Source organism: Rhea pennata, chromosome Z, assembly GCF_028389875.1.
Source record: "Rhea pennata isolate bPtePen1 chromosome Z, bPtePen1.pri, whole genome shotgun sequence".
In the NCBI taxonomy this organism is placed as follows: domain Eukaryota; kingdom Metazoa; phylum Chordata; class Aves; order Rheiformes; family Rheidae; genus Rhea; species Rhea pennata.
Window position 1 is genome coordinate 22,141,998 of NC_084702.1, and position 17,195 is coordinate 22,159,192.

The 17,195-nt window shown below is 39.0% G+C and overlaps 1 protein-coding gene across 1 annotated transcript in view; it reads left to right on the top strand.

Annotated features, from left to right (window-relative positions):
- Positions 1 to 17,195, top strand: part of ADAMTSL1 (ADAMTS like 1) — a 473,068-nt gene that overhangs the window by 422,839 nt on the left and 33,034 nt on the right. Inside the window, exons 21-24 of the mRNA XM_062599771.1 lie at positions 4,293 to 4,420; positions 7,848 to 7,976; positions 14,011 to 14,190; positions 16,004 to 16,138. Of these exons, the coding sequence (XP_062455755.1) occupies positions 4,293 to 4,420; positions 7,848 to 7,976; positions 14,011 to 14,190; positions 16,004 to 16,138 (572 nt within the window). The remainder of the gene's footprint in view (positions 1 to 4,292; positions 4,421 to 7,847; positions 7,977 to 14,010; positions 14,191 to 16,003; positions 16,139 to 17,195) is intronic.

Below are 17,195 nucleotides of genomic sequence, written 5' to 3' on the forward strand. Positions count from 1 at the left end.
TCTATAAACTTTTAAACTGACCCTCTCAATCACCCATTTACAGCAAATTCCTGAGTCTAATGAAAGCTGCATGCATGATGGCCATTATTTACATACACACTTCAGTGCAAGAGCAGACAAAAATAGACTCTTCTGAGTGCTAGTTACATGCTTAATCATGTGGGTAACACACATTTTTTCTCATGTATGTGATTGAGATTTTGTGGCTCAGTTCTGTTTTGTGACAAAGTGGTCTGTGAGGATAGGTAGTAATGCATATGGACACAGTTATAGTAACTGACACAGTATAAGACAGGTGTCCAAGGATCTGCTGCCAGCTCTTTCTGCACAAGATACTGCCCTGAGTTTAAACATCTGACTTTGGTAATAAAACCAAGCTGGTTTCAGTTTGGGAAATAAAAAGAGAGTGAGCAATGGCGATTTACATTGTGATCCCTATAGAACATCCAGTGAAGTCTTGATTTAGTAAAGATGCAAACAGACCTTCTATGTAATTATAAACTTAGTGTGTTACCTCCTTTCTCACTTCCACAGCTGAATCACTCCAGAACTGTTGCTTTTTTTAATGTACTAAATTTCCTGATTCTCTTTTTTTTTTAATTTCTAAGCAAGTATATTAGATTTCATAAGATAAGGGAACATTTTGGAGGGCTGGAAGAGCCACTGAGAGCAAGAATGTTTCTTCTGTGGAAATCACATGCAGTCTTAATCAAGGCTTGGGCCCAGAGTATCCATTTGTTTGGCCATAGCCCTATGAAAATATCTTCTTGGCCTTTTGGCCTCCCCAAAAGTGGCGTGTACATATTTTCTTTGACACTGGCTACATCCCGCTGGAATTCTACCATTAAGTGATTTTTTTTTCTGTCCATTTGAAATGACTGTGATTCTACAGAAGGGAATGGAGGTTCATGTGTGGTTAATGCAGGACATTACACTCATGAGAAAATTACAACCATGGTGCAGCAATAGAAAGTTTGCTGTTTTGTTGATGGTAACACAGTCTTATGATTTCTGAAACTTTAGTTTTGATTTTTTTTTAACTTTACAGTGCTTATAAATCTTTTTTCCATAGAATGGAGAAAATGAGCCAGTTTTCCATCCCACTTCTGTCTTACTGGGAATAAGGAAATTAATACAACTCCTGCTTCCTGTACTAGCATTGAAAAGACCCAGTGAGGTGCCGGAGGTCAGAGAGTTGCGCTGAAGTCCAGCTCATGCCCTCGGTAGACTGGGTCTAGATTGGGTTATTTATGTTTTGTTTTATGATGTCGTATAGTAGACTACTGTTTTTAGGTTGAGTGATGCTTATCTGTTGTGTATTAACATGTATAGAGTTGCTAAGTACTCAGAAATAAAGGCACTGTAGCCATGGGGTTTGTTTGAATCAATGAGATAGTAATGAAGGGTTTTATACCTATTACCTACTTCCATGAGCTGTGCCATCTGCCTAATAGCATTTACATTTGACTCCTACTACATAGTTCCACTTGGAAAAATGAATTGCTTTAGCTTTAGTCTATGTACTGTCACAGTGAGATAAAACACAGGCCAGTAAAAGTGATAGTTTTTAGTTATTCAATGGAATGAAAACATATGACAGAAAAAAATGCTGCAGTTGAAAGTATTTGTATGATTACAGTAAAAGAAATACTGATCCTTAACTCAGGTTTGTATATACAGCCTGAATACACATTTATCATGAGTTTTCGTATTCTCTTCTAAGATTAAATTGTTAGATTGATACTAGCGTGGTTTCTGATCTATTTATCTCATCTTCATTGTCAATGCAGTTTCAGAGCCTGCTCGTATCTACACTAATGTCCGGAGACTTCTGTAAGCGATGGGAGTTTCATAAAACTTTCAGATTGGCTTTCTCAGGAATCACATTTAACAGGGAAAATCTTTGAGGAATTTTTGCATTGTTCAGTAAATCTAGTGAGAAGCATTGTCTCTTCCAAGTATGCTGTAATCTCCATTGGTGAGAATCCTTTGGATATGGTACTTGAAAATGGCATTGTATTTTATAGCCAGATGTGAAGTGGAATGTAAACTGTAGGTACTACAGAGTCTATGTTAGGTATTTGTGAGGTGCCATCTGAATTAATCACTGATCTAGGTCATAAAAATATATTTTCATCTTGGAGATGACATGGTATGGAACAACTGAAATGAGTCTGATAAAACATTAAGCTGTGTTATTTTAAACACATAAATGAGATTCTGAAGACACAATGGTGATGGAAAGAATTGCTGCTTATGATATTATGATTTTATTCACCACTGAGAAACAAATCGAAACCTAACAAAAATAACAGTCTGTGAGAAAAATAGGGGACCCAGCCAAGATTATTGTATGTAAGGAGGCATAATAAAATACTTACTTTCAAGAAAAGCAGCTAAGCCAATTTGTGACAAACAAATAATAAAGGAAGAGGAGCCTAGCTTTATTTCTAGAGAAGGACATTAGCTGTTGGGATTGAAAGGTTGAAAAATGGAGCTACTTTGGCTGTGCTTCTTTTTTTAAAGGCAGATAGCTACCCGGCTTGTTTCTGTTCCCCTCAAAAAAAATTTTGATAGATCTTGAGGTGATTTAAACTGACAAAGAGAGATTTAGATTAACAGAGTTGATTAAAAACAAACTATTTATGATCATTTGTGTTTTACAACGTCTAGTATCAAGCAAATTTTTTCCTAAGTAGCAATAACAGCAGAGCATGTTAAGTTAAAGAAGTATTTCTCAATCTGAAGGTGATAGAAAAATTTCTAAAAGCACCTTTATTTTTTTTAAAAGGATTTATGTGTGTTTGATCCAGGATTGACTGATCAGACTACATACTATGTTTGCACCATGCAAGCAATATGTATACAATTAGCACTGGCTAACTAAAAGTCTACCCTTTTTTGTCTAAGTCTTAAGAGACAACAACCTTTAATAGTAGATGTGGGAAGGGATTTTAATCAGATTTTTTTGGTTTTTTGTTGTTTTTTTTTCTGTGCTTGTAGGTATTATGATTATTATTTGTTTTGTAAATGTACATTTTACTGGGCTCTTGCAAGACTAGGCTGACACAAGACAGCTTGTTCCACTTATTATTAATCATTATTACTTTGCAAAAAGATCAAAAAACAAATTTAACAAATTTTTTTCCTCTATAATACATTTTGATGAGTGGCCCTAATATGGTTTGTGTTAGACAGCTACCACCCACAGTGTTGAGTGAGATCAAGTATCTCTAGCTTTTGGGTCTATGAGACAACAGCTTTCTTTCAAGGCAGGAAAAAAAAGTAACTCATCAGTTCCAGGATTTGTGAGCGGACATTTATTATACGGCTTTGATGGGCTTTTCCTTCCCCTGCTCTGACCTGGGCTTTTCCTTCCCTTGCTCTGACCCTTGGCAGTGTCAGTCACAGCCTCAACTACGACGTTTATGTAGAACAGCTGCTGAAAATTTCTGATGAGAGAAGCAATTTGTCATTAGATCTTATCAACAGTTTCAGCTTAAATTTAGCAGAGACGTGCAAATAATCAGGAAAAATATGGTACTGAATATGAGGATATACAAGCACTGATAAGAGCCCAAGGACTGAATTCTTGCTTATATAGGTATAAAACAGGAGTTATATCACTGTAAAAACAGTATGTGCAAACATGAAACTAATATCATATTCATCCCATCTGACTATAGGCAGTACTGAAATCATCATAGGTTCCTTTGATTGGCAGAATAAAGAAATAGCTGATTCAGCCCAGCAGGGAGCTGAAGGTTCCTCTTTGCCTTTAGTGACTGTTGCAGGAGTTTCTAGCAATCAGGGAACTTTAGCCTACTTTAGGTTGTTACACTGACCCTGTGATTCACTTCACTTCTTTATGTCCAGCTTTACTAGGTCTCACAATTTTCTGTTGCAATAATTTGTCTTTTTCTTTGCTATTACTGTGTCTACTTAGGAGTTGCAGAACTGGGGTATAGAGAGGCTAGATGACTTGCTCAGTCTCACATACAAAGTGACATAGCAGGAGAAGATATTTCATGAGCTCTAAACTATTGTCCTAAATACTTTCTCTAATATGTGTAGCAAAATCAGCAGAACGAGCAGTGAAGTTAAAATGTACTTTAAGTAAATTTAAGCCTGTAATGGTAATGTAAGGGTTTGAATTTCTTAGTAGGCTTTTAAATATATCTTACAGGCCTAGAAACACAAACATGACCTAAATATGTATAGATTATGATACGCGTACTTATTTTCACTTGAGTTAAGAGACTTTTAATTTCTTTCTTTCCCCACTACTCCAGGGTGCTACTTCAGCCAGATGACTCCTTGCAGATTCTAGCACCTGTGGAAGCTGATGTGGGTTTCTATGCTTGCAACGCATCCAATGCCCTGGGATCTGACTCTGTCTCCATTGCTGTGACTCTAGCAGGTAATAGTTTGCTATCTAAGACTGCAGGATGGTCCCTATCATTTGCATGATTCTGGCCAGAAAGTTTATGGGAGTACAGATGAGTCTGGAAGCCAGAGTGTACAAGCAGGGTGGAAGGAGGTAGACTCCCAATGCACATTCAGTTCTAGTGCCCTCAAAAGCCCTAAGGCATGGTACAAGCTTGCAGTGATAGTTCATGATGTTTGGGGGGGTTGTCTGCAAGTGATCTGTGCTTTTTCTCACTTTCCATATCTGAAATGAGCCCTCCAGCCCTGCTCATGGACAGTACAGTCCAAGCACTCCAATTGGTGTACTTAGTTTTAAACTTAATGGTGGTTCCTTCAAGTCTAGCAGACTGATTCAGGGATTTATTCAGGTATTAGCTAAGCAAGCATGAAGTATACTGGAGCCAAAGAGCTGTCTGCTTGTGAGACCAAGCCTCACATCCTGTCTGATCTGCTGTGGTACAAGAATGGCTGACACTCAGTTGCTGGCAAATAGAATTTCTCAAAATATTAACTTTTGTGTTTATATTCCTCCAGTAATGATTCAGTTTTACACCAGACTAAATAGGCTTTGTTAGTTTAGATTTCGGTTCTAAAGAAAACCCACCCAAATGAAAAGTAAGGGGAAATAGGAGATTGTATGCGAATCCAGATTCTTCAGAGTAAGTTGGTAGGCTATTCCAGCAGGCTCACAACCACAGCAGAATTGGCAGAAGAGGGAATAGGCAGCAAAAAGATGAATGACAAGCTGTTGCAGAAAATGCAGGGGAAGAGGGTCACCACTGAAGGACTGTGACAAGGCAGAGAGATCTGGGAAAAGCAAGATACTATGCACCACAAAGATGAAAGGAAACATTTAGAAATACTAGAAAGCTGATTTGTAGTTCTGTGTTTGACAGTTCAGGCTGCTGTGTTTCACAGTACCAGCTCCAAAATATGGAGGCATTTGGATGGCTCCCATGTGCAGTCAGTGACTGTAAGCTGCCAATGCATATATGTATGACTAAAGGGAGGAATAGCTGTTGATGAGTTTCAGTCTTTTTTGATATCTAACACAGAGATAATTTCCAAATAGAGGAGCATAAGGAAACCTAAGTATGCAGCAGTGGCCAGCTGGAAAGAGACCCTATCTGTTCCTTTGAGCTGAATCTCCAGGGCAGAAAGGGAAGAGCTACGTCAGAGCTATGTAGATTATACAGAGGTAAAAACAGGGAGTGACCTGTCTTATACTAGTGCAGATCAGGAGTATCTCTGCTTAATCCAGGGCAGTAGTACTGCTGCTAAGGTGGTACAGAAAAGTAAGCTGAGCATTAGGTATACATACATGTGGAATAGATAGACCAGTAGCTCTTTTAATCTAAATAACTATCAAGATTATAGTTTATTTTGTTTAGATGAATTAACATTCATGCCTCGCAGATTCAAGCTAAACTCTGCTTAGGAGCTGCTGTCTCCCATCCAACCTGAACATCTTATCAAATTAGGCAGTAAATAAGATACTGAGCAGTTTTTGGAACAAAGCAACAAACCTTTCAGCATAATGGAAATACTTTCTCCAAAAGACTGGAAAGCTAAGCCCATCTTTAGAGGGAGCAAGAAAGTGGCCAAAGACTTATTTCATTGAAGAATTTTCTGATTAGTTTAGAACGTGGATAGAAGAAAGACAGTGGAATATGCTTCCATTTTCCTGAATGGTTTGCCACTCTTTAATTAGCTGAAGAGCTAACAGAATTTTTATTTTCCTGATTGGTTACCACAGTCTCATCATAAGATTAAGTTCGGTTAGCTGTTAGAAAAATACTAAAGCTATCAACTAGTCTTTTGTTTTCCTGATTGGTTCCCATGATCTCTGGTTGATTGGTTGATGTCTTAAGCTATCAACCAGAGATTACGGGAACGAATCAGGAAAATAAAAGGCTGTTTTATCTTAACTATTTTTCTTTCTTTACAATTTAGTCATTGCCACAAAACATAAAACTTTTGGAAATATTTCAGCAATAAAGTGCAATATTTTACTATTCTTAGGCATTAGAAGCAAGAAAAGAAGAAAACTATACTGATCTAGTAGAGATTCCAAATAAAAAGCATCTTTTAAAAGCCCTGGAAATACAGCTATATGCAGCAATTTATAGATTTATATGAGATTTTCAGAACGCTCCATGAGTTCAGTGTAACCACATTCCTTTTGTCACCTGCATCTGCTCTTCCTAAGCCACTTCCAGACTGACAGACAAGTGAAACCAGTGGTACACTTCAGCGTAAAACTCCAGTTTCTGGGGTAAATGATGATATTTGGATCTGTTTGATAACTGTCCACTTATTTAAAGGAGGAAAAAATCTGCTCCCAGATTTTTGGATAAAGATGAGTTTATAGCACTGAAACAAAAACATCTAAGTCTCATACCATTAAAAGCAATACAGTCATGTTGGACTCACTCATGTTCTGTTTCTTCTGCCACCATCTTGCCTGCAGAGCATTTTGGCTCAGGCTGAGGGCTACCTTAATGTAATATGAACACTCCTGGTACTTCATTCCCTTTACTCAGAGCTAAGTCTGGGTGTCTCTGAGTTGTACTGTTTGCTGTAGGTATACATTAACAGTGCCACTATGTTATAAGTTGCCAAAATGTGCTAGCATCCCTGATGATGGGTAACTCCATAGCTAATTTCACACAGAACAACAGTAGGGCAGCATCTTGACCAATGCTCATTTGCTTACTATAATGCTGATATTGGAAGTCTAGCAAAAACAGTCTGAATCGTTTGTTGCTGGTAGAGCAGGCATCTTTGTCAAGAAATAGACAATGTTAATGCATAACAGTGGTACCATGGGCTGTAGATAAAGCGGAACTGATTGCATTACAGAGAGGAGCTTGTGTTACGTCCCTCATCTTACACTAGCCATTATAACTTTCCAGTTATAGTCAGATCTTCCCTTTAGTAATCCTAATGCTTCCACTTTGCATTAAAGAAAACATGATAAATGTGTATAAACAGCTTGCATGTTGCTCTAAATCTCTTACATTATTATTGTGCCTATAGCTATTACTCAGGCTTCTTTGTCCTACATTTGGCCTTTGACAAATGATGCTGTTTGGGCTGCAGTATCAGGCAAAGGTCTTGCTGCAGTCCCCTTGTGCTATTTATTGATTCAGCTGGTTCTCATATGTGCATGTATGTCTTTAATGCTATTCTGCCTCTGCACTAAGTATCTTTTCTTTTTTCCCCAAAGGCATATTTCCCGTGGAATGCAGTGATCCTGTAATATCATAAAGAGCAGATTGCCTCATACACCAGCATTGCCCCATATGCAGCTACCTAGCTGTCCTTGTAACTGCTGCCTTACAAGTGTATTGTTGACTAGATGCCCAGTGGGAGTCTAGTGTATTTGGTTCAGTAAACTGTGGTGCTTCTATTCACAGGAAAACCACTGATAAAGGCATCAAGAGCTACTGTGATCAACACTGAATTGCCTGCTGTCACTGTTGATATTGGAAGCACAGTGAAAACAATCAAGAGAGCAAACGTTACCATTAGCTGCCAGGTTGCAGGTGAGAAATGACTCGGTCTTTCCTGCTGGCACCTACAGCTATGATTTTCTGTGGAGTTCTTTGCTGTATTGGTGTCTGCATGTGCAGCTGGATGAAACACCATGGTCTTAGTTTTCTGTGACTCAGCCAAACTTCTTTCCCTCTATTAATTCTTAGTATTTCTTTTATCAGCACTGACAAGAAAAGCATGGAGGCTTAAGAAAATTGGTCCAGGACTGTAGGGCAGTCATCTTTGTTATAGATGCATGTTGCAATGTGGACACAGCAAAACTGTTTGGCTTTCTTACCTGTTGGGGATGTTTGCTGGAATATAAGCATGAACCGACTCAGTTCCTCAATGATGAAGCTCAGAAAGTACACCCCAGTTAGTTTCTTCTTTTATTGCCAAATTCTATTTTCAAAATGAAAGCTATGTTAGCACACTTTCTGATTTTTCTTTTTTTCCTTTATTTTTATCTTGAGATGCAGAATTTCAGACAAATTCCACTGCAACTGGGATTTCCCTGATACTGTTTTTCAATCAGAGACTTAATGTCCTTTGCTCTTACAATGGTAGCTTTCCTGTTCTCAATAGCAACCAAATATGGTTAACCTTCTCAGTGTGTTGCAGTCCTAGGGCTATTTGTGAGAAAGGTAGTGGTAGGTAGCTGATGTGGGGACAGTGGGAGGAAGAGAAGAAGGATTACTGGAAAATCTCTAAAGACCCAGGATCAAAATCTTAAATTCATTATACTTTTGTGCATAGTGTGAGGGGTAGAGGAAGGAAATGATTTACAAAACCTGAAATGAGCCATGCAGATATTGCATGAATATATGCTGTGGAGGCTTTTATGAAGCCCCTTATATCCTTGCATTAGCTTTGTCCAAGAGCTACCAGGTACTTGTGATGACTGCAAATAGACACCTGTACTGCAACAATGTCCTGCATTCTGTGATGTTTCCTGTTCACATTAAGAAGTTAATGGTTGTGAAGGCTCCTTCTTTCAATGGGTATTTGGCTCACATTTGCACTATCTGGTCATCTCTTATTTAGTGAGGCATGCATAGTAGGCGTCAACATAACATGTGGAACTCGATATTAAGCTGAGATCCCAATGAATTAAGTACACTCAATGGAATTCATGAAAGAAAATTACAGTATCATTTTTCCTACTAGCTCATGAAGGATTAAGTTCAGTATCAGCAATCCTGCTGTCTTCTCAAGATGCTCTTTCCACTGCAAGCAGATCAATTTCAAATGTTTTTCAGAGAAGGAGAGGAAAGTTATATTCTTCTTTGCAAAGCCTCTTCATGGCCACCTGCACTGAGAGTGTATGAAAGCGAGTAAATATAACAGTAACATAATTATTTTGGATTATTATCTTTGGTTTCCCTCAGCAGCAGTAGATAGAAAGAATCTATGAGTATAAACAATGATTGCTGATTTAGGAAATGTGGCCATTCTCTGTCAATATAAAGACATGATGAAAAGAATAGGGTGTGGCAGAACAAAGTTGCTGCAGTCCTTATTGCATCAGAAAACCACAGGAGGTGAGTACTGTATGGCCAGGGCAGCAGGAAGGAGCAATGATTCAGTGCCTATTCTGACAGGAGAATCACCCTACTTACCTACTTACCATGAGACTGTATATCCACGGTGGAAAATTTTAGCAGTGTCACAGTAGAATCACTGCCTTCCCTCCTGAAAGAGTGTGTAATCTATCTTTCCAAGCTTTTTCACTCACTGGAAGCATCACTATTGCCTCACCAGCATCATCAATATCGCAGGATACTGCTTTCATCTGTGATACTGAAGAAATTTGCTTAAATCATAATTTTATTCATGGGTATTTATCTCTCTATCTCTTGTTGCTGCTCCACAGAAAACACCAATTACTGTGTAACACTAAAGATCAGTGCTATTGAAATTATGATACAATCATAAACTACAAGCTGTGATGTTACATGGGGAATAAAAGAATGAGAAGTTAGGGCAGGGGAATTTTAGAGTCTCTCCAATCCTATTTTCATACAAATAGTATTAATAATTCAACATCAATAAGAATTATAAAGAATGTGACATCTGGGAAAAGATATAGGACTAGAGTGATGCTGTGAGCTGCCTCAACTATGCCTGGAAAAGATACTATCTCCTAAAAATTATTTAGGAACCTGATAATAAGCAGTTTTTCTTCTAATGTAAGCACATTACCTTAGTTTTGATCATCATATCAGCATTATGATTATCCAACCTTTTAATATCTTTGGAATTGTAAGGAGAAGAATAATGCGCTATTGATTTAGCAAATGTGTCATATTAATAAATTTATAAATTTATCACATCAGTATCACTAGGAAGCGTTCTTCGGAATTCGGCACTTGAAGTGTGTTTCCTTGGCACAGTGTAGTTCCACGCAGACATGTTCACTTGGGTACCAGAAGGTTTGTTCGACCTGGACCCAGTTACTATTGAAAACAAAGTTGGATGTGAAAGGGGAAAATGATTTTAAAAATCTGGTCCTGAGAGGATCCCTATGTGGTGCCTTTCGGGCCGTAGGACTTCTAAGAGAGACACTTGCCTACTAAGCATCATGTGCCAGTCACTGTGATTGAAAGCTAATTTGAAATAGTGACTAAAAATATATCACAGTGGTCTTTCCTTGTGTGGGCTTCTGTCTGATTTTCATTGTTTTCACACTTTTGCAGCTCTCCTATATATTCCTTTCTTATGAGTTTCGTTTATATGTTCAAGATTGTCTTTTCTGAGTTCTCACTTTGTTTTTGACCCATATTTATTCATCAGTTATGCCAGATTATGACATACAAGTTACTATTTCAGAACCCTGTGGGATGAAAAGCAAGTCATTACTGCTAGATCCTTGTATTGCTATTCTTCCTTTCCCAAATGCTCCTGTTTTAGCAAAATTATCTTGATCAGAATGCACAATTCTACTTCTACATATTCCAGACACTCTTTGCTGTGAGGGATACATGCACAGTAATGGAGAGGAAAGCTGAAGAACAGACTTGGATAACTATTCACCAACTGTTGCCTCCCCAGCAAAGTGAAGTTTGTCTCCAGCTCACATCTCTCAGACATTCAGTCTCGGTGGTTGTTTCTGCAAAGCAAATAAACTCAGCTTGGAGGACTCTGTCCTCTGTCATTCACCACTGCCCCAAAAAAACTGATTGAAATGCTCTTGCTACCCCTTGTGGCAATGCTGTGCAATAGTGGTTTTGCTCATGTCTGTACTGGCTGTATCCTATTCCTGTCTTGAAATGCCTGAGGCCTATACATTTTACTAAAGGTGGAAGCACACAGGAAAATGAAGTTGTTACTCTCTGCCATTTACAACATTTCTTGTCTTCATTAAACCAAACTATAAAAATAGCTGTATTTGGTTTCAAATCATTTGCACTTTGTGTGGAAACTTGGATTAAAGACAGAGAAAGAATAAACCTTGCATACTGCGGAGGTGCTGGGCCCCTTGTGGGTTTAATGCATCTTTCCTAAATTAAAAATAGTGGGTCTTACCCTTAACTCCTTGCTAGTTCTTCCCTTACTGAGATAAGTGGATACAAGAAGAATCTGCCCTTTTGGACTAAGGCTATTTAAGTAGTTGTCTGCAAGAGGTAAATTAGCGTAATATAATGTTGCCAACTATCATACTCACTAATTCTGTCTGTCTATGTTTATTTACTCTAAGTCCCAGCTTGTCAAGGTTGCAGTCTTGTGAGATCCTCAGCCTTCATGTCTGTGCCTATCCTTCTTTATTATCTTCAGCAGTCCTCATCACCCCCTTCTCCTACTGATCACATTTAGTCTCCATTGTTTTCAAGAAAAAATGGAAAGTGCTACTTAAATTCAGTCTTAAAGCTCAAAGAAAATGAAGAGAGCCCTGCTAGAGGTGGGAGAAAACTCAGTTTTATAATTTTATAAACTTGTGATTGTTTCTTTCTGAGATCTGACTTCTGGTACTTCCATGACTAAGTTTGTCAGTATGCTTAAGATGAAAGTCTGTGCACTGTAAGAAACTTCTGCAGAAGAAAGAGTGGGTCATTCCTGCATGAGAGTGGCGTTGAAATGAGAAGCACTGAGATGCCAGTATTTTGCCATTTCTAGGACTACAGAACTAGGAGAGTCTCCATTTTCTCTCCTTCACACTCCAGAACGTCACTCCAGAAGTGACCTCTCCAACTTCCCTTCCCTGCTCCAGACACACAATAAACATACAGTCTTGAATAAACTCAAGGCTTGAGTTTGTTTGGTATCCAGCAGTTGTTTGAATTCCCCTGAGGGCTCTGCCTTGACACTATGGAAAGAATTAGAGTGCGATTTTAAGTGGTGGTTGGCCCACCCAGGCCACATAGGTCAAAGAGTAGCAGCCAGATGGAAAAGCAATATATTGGTCCTCTCCTGACTGGGGTTCAGAAATAGGCCAACAACTCATCCTTTTTAAAAAAACTGGATAAATATTTGAAAATAGCAATATAAACAAGAACCAGGATATGTCATAAGGGGTCCAGATTAGTGTATTGTGTTTGCCCTTGGACAAAAATGAAGAAAGCCTACTTGTATTTTATGTAGCCTCTTTTCTGCCACTGCCTGAATGTGGATGAGACCTGCCCTTACAGGGCTACGGTTTTCCATCCTAGCCACCAAACCCAGACGCAGTCCTCCCTGGTGTCTTGGCAAAGTCACCAGGTGGCTCTGAGGGAGGTGGAATATAGCCAGAATGCTTTGATATGAAGGAAAGGCAAAGCTTCTTTTTTCCTCTTATGACTGCTCTTGTTTAGTGACACGTTTGAAATCAGCCAGTCAGTATGAATACAGAAGAGTGGCCGGTCATTCTCAGTGAGCACAGTCTGAGGTATTTCTGCTGCCATGGCCACAGAATTGTCAAAAAGAGTGACTTCTGTTTTGTGATGTGACTATACAGTCCGAAAGGTGCTGGTGATGGACAGAGGAGTATGTCACTGTGAAATAACTGCCTGTGAGCATGTTCTTACCTGACAGTAAGTACAAGGAAGCCGCACAATCATGTGAAAGAGGAACTGAGTCCCACTTACAGAGAGTATTGCAAGTGAAAGAACCGATGGGAGAGCACACACTCCAGCAGTTACCAGGATGAGTGCCTTGCTAATCGTCACAGCCATGGGTCCACACAGTAACTGTTTTCTCACAGCCACAGCATGTCTATCATGTCTATTCAGTCTTCCAAATACCATTTCCAGTAAACTAACTGTTCAGCAGTCAGGCAACACTGACTAACCTGATGGGTATTTAAACCAAGGCAGAGATTTCTATACCCGAGGAACCCCATCTACTGAGAGAGCAGTCCTGCTGAGTACAGATCAGAGCCTATTCCTACAAGAGGCACCAAACAGAGATAGTTGGACATTTGCTCAAAACACACAAAAGGAGGAAATTCTTCACACAGTGGTAACGAATCTGTGACAATCTGTTCTGAAGGTTCCTGTTTAGACCACTGAAACCACTTTTCTAAAGATGTAAATCCTAACCTTTTGCATAAGTTTAAAGGGAGGTTCGACAAATTCACTGAAGGTTACTAAATACACAGAAATGACTTCTGGTTCAGAAAGTTCCTCAGCTGAAAGTAGTGGGAGGCTGGGAGAGTGTTAGCAGGAAGCATTGTATATGCTTGTCCTGTTCTTACATTTCTCTAGGCATAGCTTATGGTGTTGTCAGAGGCAGGCTACTAGGCTAGATTAACCTTTGTTCTGGTCCAGCACAGGCTTGTTTTAAGAGTGGTAAGTTCCGAGTTCACTTGTGTAGTTCTGGGATACTAACAGGGAAGACTTCAATTCTGCTTTGACTGTTCTGTCCTATCTCAGGGAGATCTGAAATAAAAAGGCAGATGCCATGAAAGAGCTGACTAAGCATATCTGAGTTGCAAAAAAAAGTCAGTTGAAAGTTGTATTAAAAGATTGTTTTAATTGTTCTATCTTAACTTTTTTGTCTGTAGTGACTATAGCAACACTCAGCAGCCACTAATATTACTTTTTTTGTTGTTGTTTTCCAATGTTTTTCCAGGTGTTCCTGAAGCAGAAGTTACTTGGTTTAAGAGTAAAGTCAAGCTGTACTCTGCTCACCACTTGCATGATGGGTCACTGCTGATTGCAAATGTGTCTCAGTCAGACCAGGGCTTGTATTCCTGCAAGGCAACCAATCTTCTTGGGGAGGTAACTGAAAGCACTCAGCTGCTGGTTCTTGGTAAGTTCAGGACATTTTACATATGCAGCAGTAGTAACACAGTCTACGCAGTAGTTGGCCTTCCGAGCTAATCAGAGGATATGGAAAGAGAGAATGACATATAGACAGCCCTGTTCATTGGTGAAGAAAAGAAATGTGTCCATTTAGTTCTCTGGGCAGCATCACTAGCAAGGTCAGGAAAAAAGTAGCTTTGTGGATAAAGAGATGTTGCATGTAGGCATGGTGACCTTCCCCCATCCTGACATTTTCAGTTCCACTTATTCAGACTTACTGGCTAAGAAATGTACTAAGCTCATTTAACGTTTTCTTAAATAGTGACTTTCCTGAAATGGGGACAATCACACTTTTTCCCTATGAAGTACACTGCCTCTGATCAGCATCCTTTCTGGTACACGGCTGTGTGGATCTTAACAATTTCACACCTTGCAACAGCTGCATAAACCCAGTGCACTTTTAGAAAGCACCAAGTGAGTTCAGTTAAGAGTGAAGTTTACTTTGTCTTGGCTTTCTTGGTAGCAGACAGAAAGTTTTGCTGGATCATATGAAAAGACAATGTCAACTGTGAAGCATGCATGAAAGCATTACCAGTCACCGCTAGTAATTAATCACATCTGTAGGAATGGGCTTTCCTTTCCTGCTCACTGATCTCTATCATTTCTCAGTGCTTGGCAGATGATTGATCCAAGTAGGTTTTGTGGATGCTTCTTTACCTTTAACAATAGTTTTGTAACCTTGTCCATCACACCATTAAAGTGTCCATTACAGATCTCAGCTTTCATGACCATGATAAGTACAGTGCCCATGGATGATGCTGTTTTAAGAGGACATTTTAAAGTGACAGGTCTCACAGTTTTACATACCACACTAAAGACCCTCTCTGCATGTTTGCAGGGATCCTCTGTGACTCCAGACTGGCCCTAGAAATTTGATCTAAAAAAATTCTGCAAAGAAATTCAGCCAGGTTTCAGACTGTAAATCAGAACTCCCACATGGCTTTTAGATCCTTTCCTGATCTTGATAAACGGTTTAGTTTTAAAAAATGCAGTTTCTGTAAGTTACACAAGCTGCTTATGTTTGCAGGCAAATCACTTACTTTCTTGATGGAAAGAAGTAGCTCAAGCATTCATGACTCACACTTTTGGCATTGAATGTGCTCAGCAGAAGAAAACCCGCTCTGTGTGTGTCTTGATTTAATTGAAGGAGATGATGCCACCATTCACTTAAATCAAATATCCTGTCATTTCTGTGGCACACAAAATGGGGAACATAAAACACAGTCAATTTTAAAGATAGCATTATACTTAGCATAGCTGTTCTTAGCACAGACTGATCCTCTCGAGTTCTTTGAACTCCTAGTCATTTGGAGCTCTGCCTAAATATAAAATAGAATTTGGCAGTGTTATAACTGTATTTATTCATGGCCTGATCAATTTCTAGTAGACAGTAAGAAGTTTTCTGTAGATTTCCATAAACATTTGATGAGGCTGCTATGCTGTGTGAATTGGCCATTGTTCTAAGCTGCTTTAGCTCCTGATACCGTGTAGCCTAATCACACATGAAGAGTGTGAGATCGGAATGCCATGGTAGCCTTCAGGCAGATGTCCTTGATTTGGTCATACTGAGCCATACCTACCTTAAACCTCAGCAAAGCATGCTAATAGCAGTTGCTCAAGGTGGTTTAGAGTGCCCCTTTGAAATGGTAATATTCTAGCATGGCAAATAATGCAGCAGGTGTTGGTAGGTTTTCTAACATCCCTGAGATTTTTTCTGCTGTAGTGTTGCTCATCAGCTAAGTCTTCCAATTCATTTCCAGAACCTCCACAACCCCTTCCTCACCTAGAAGATTTGACCACAGTGCTCTCAGCTGCTGAGACCACCATTCCTTCAGTGCTAACCTCTCCTTTGGGAACAAAAATGACCATCAGTCCTGGGAGCTCTGTCCTTATAGGTAAGTCAAGGGATATTCTTCTTCTCTAGAGCTTTTCCTTTAGCTTTGCCTATCAATCTAGACTTGCTATTCTCTTACAAACTCTGTTTCATTCTGTTCATCTTATTCTATGTAATCTGTATAATATGCGCACAACCTGTGTGTCCTCAGAGACGTACAAAGAAATAATCCTTAGTGAAACATTTTTCTTCTTTATATCTTTTTCCACCTTCCATATAGGTTTCTCTTCTCTGCACTCCAATTTCGGTTTTATATGCTGCAAAGTCTTTTCAGATCTGCAAGCATGATTTGTTTGCAAAGAGAATCTCATCCTTGTCTAAAGTTTAGAGTAAGTTTATTTTAAAATTTCCGTTCTCACAGACTTTGAGCTGCTATTTACTGTCATGCTCAGACAAGCTAACAGCTAGGTCACTGCATATGGTGAAATCTTGTGAAGTCCTAGAGTTTCAATTTCTTATCTTTTTAGATGCAGGAGTCTGAGTATTTTACCAAAGGATCTGTAGTTGGTTTTAGTGTTTATAGTTCTGGTATCTATACCTTTCATAGGCCTCTAAACCCTTCTTTACTTACCCTTAGTAGCAATTTTAGGGTTTTCTTTTCACAGTTGAGGCTTTCTATTTGTATTTCTGCTTTTACAAGGTTTACTGTTCCCCAGCGCTGACATCTGCATACATTTGCAATGGCTTTTAGCATGCAACCTTGGATTACATTTCTGTTTGCATAAAAACTGTAATGAAATAGTTCTTGTTCGGGGGAATATCTGAAGGTATTTATTAGCATTCAATAAATCATTCTGAGCATGGAATTATTGTACTTTCTGTCGTAAAACTGGGTCACACTCCTGTTTCATCCATTTCCTCTAAGGTTTCCAAAGAGTGGTCTAAGGTTTCCGAAGAGTGGTCTTTAGTAGTTGTAGGGGTTTTTTTATTGTTTGAAAACATTAATTGAACTGCAAAGTGTGTTCTGCAGTGCCTTTATATAATCATCTCTAAATTCATTTCATTTGGCAATGTTGCCCTGCCTTTTCATTTCAGGGGCAAGGAAACTCCTTGAATCT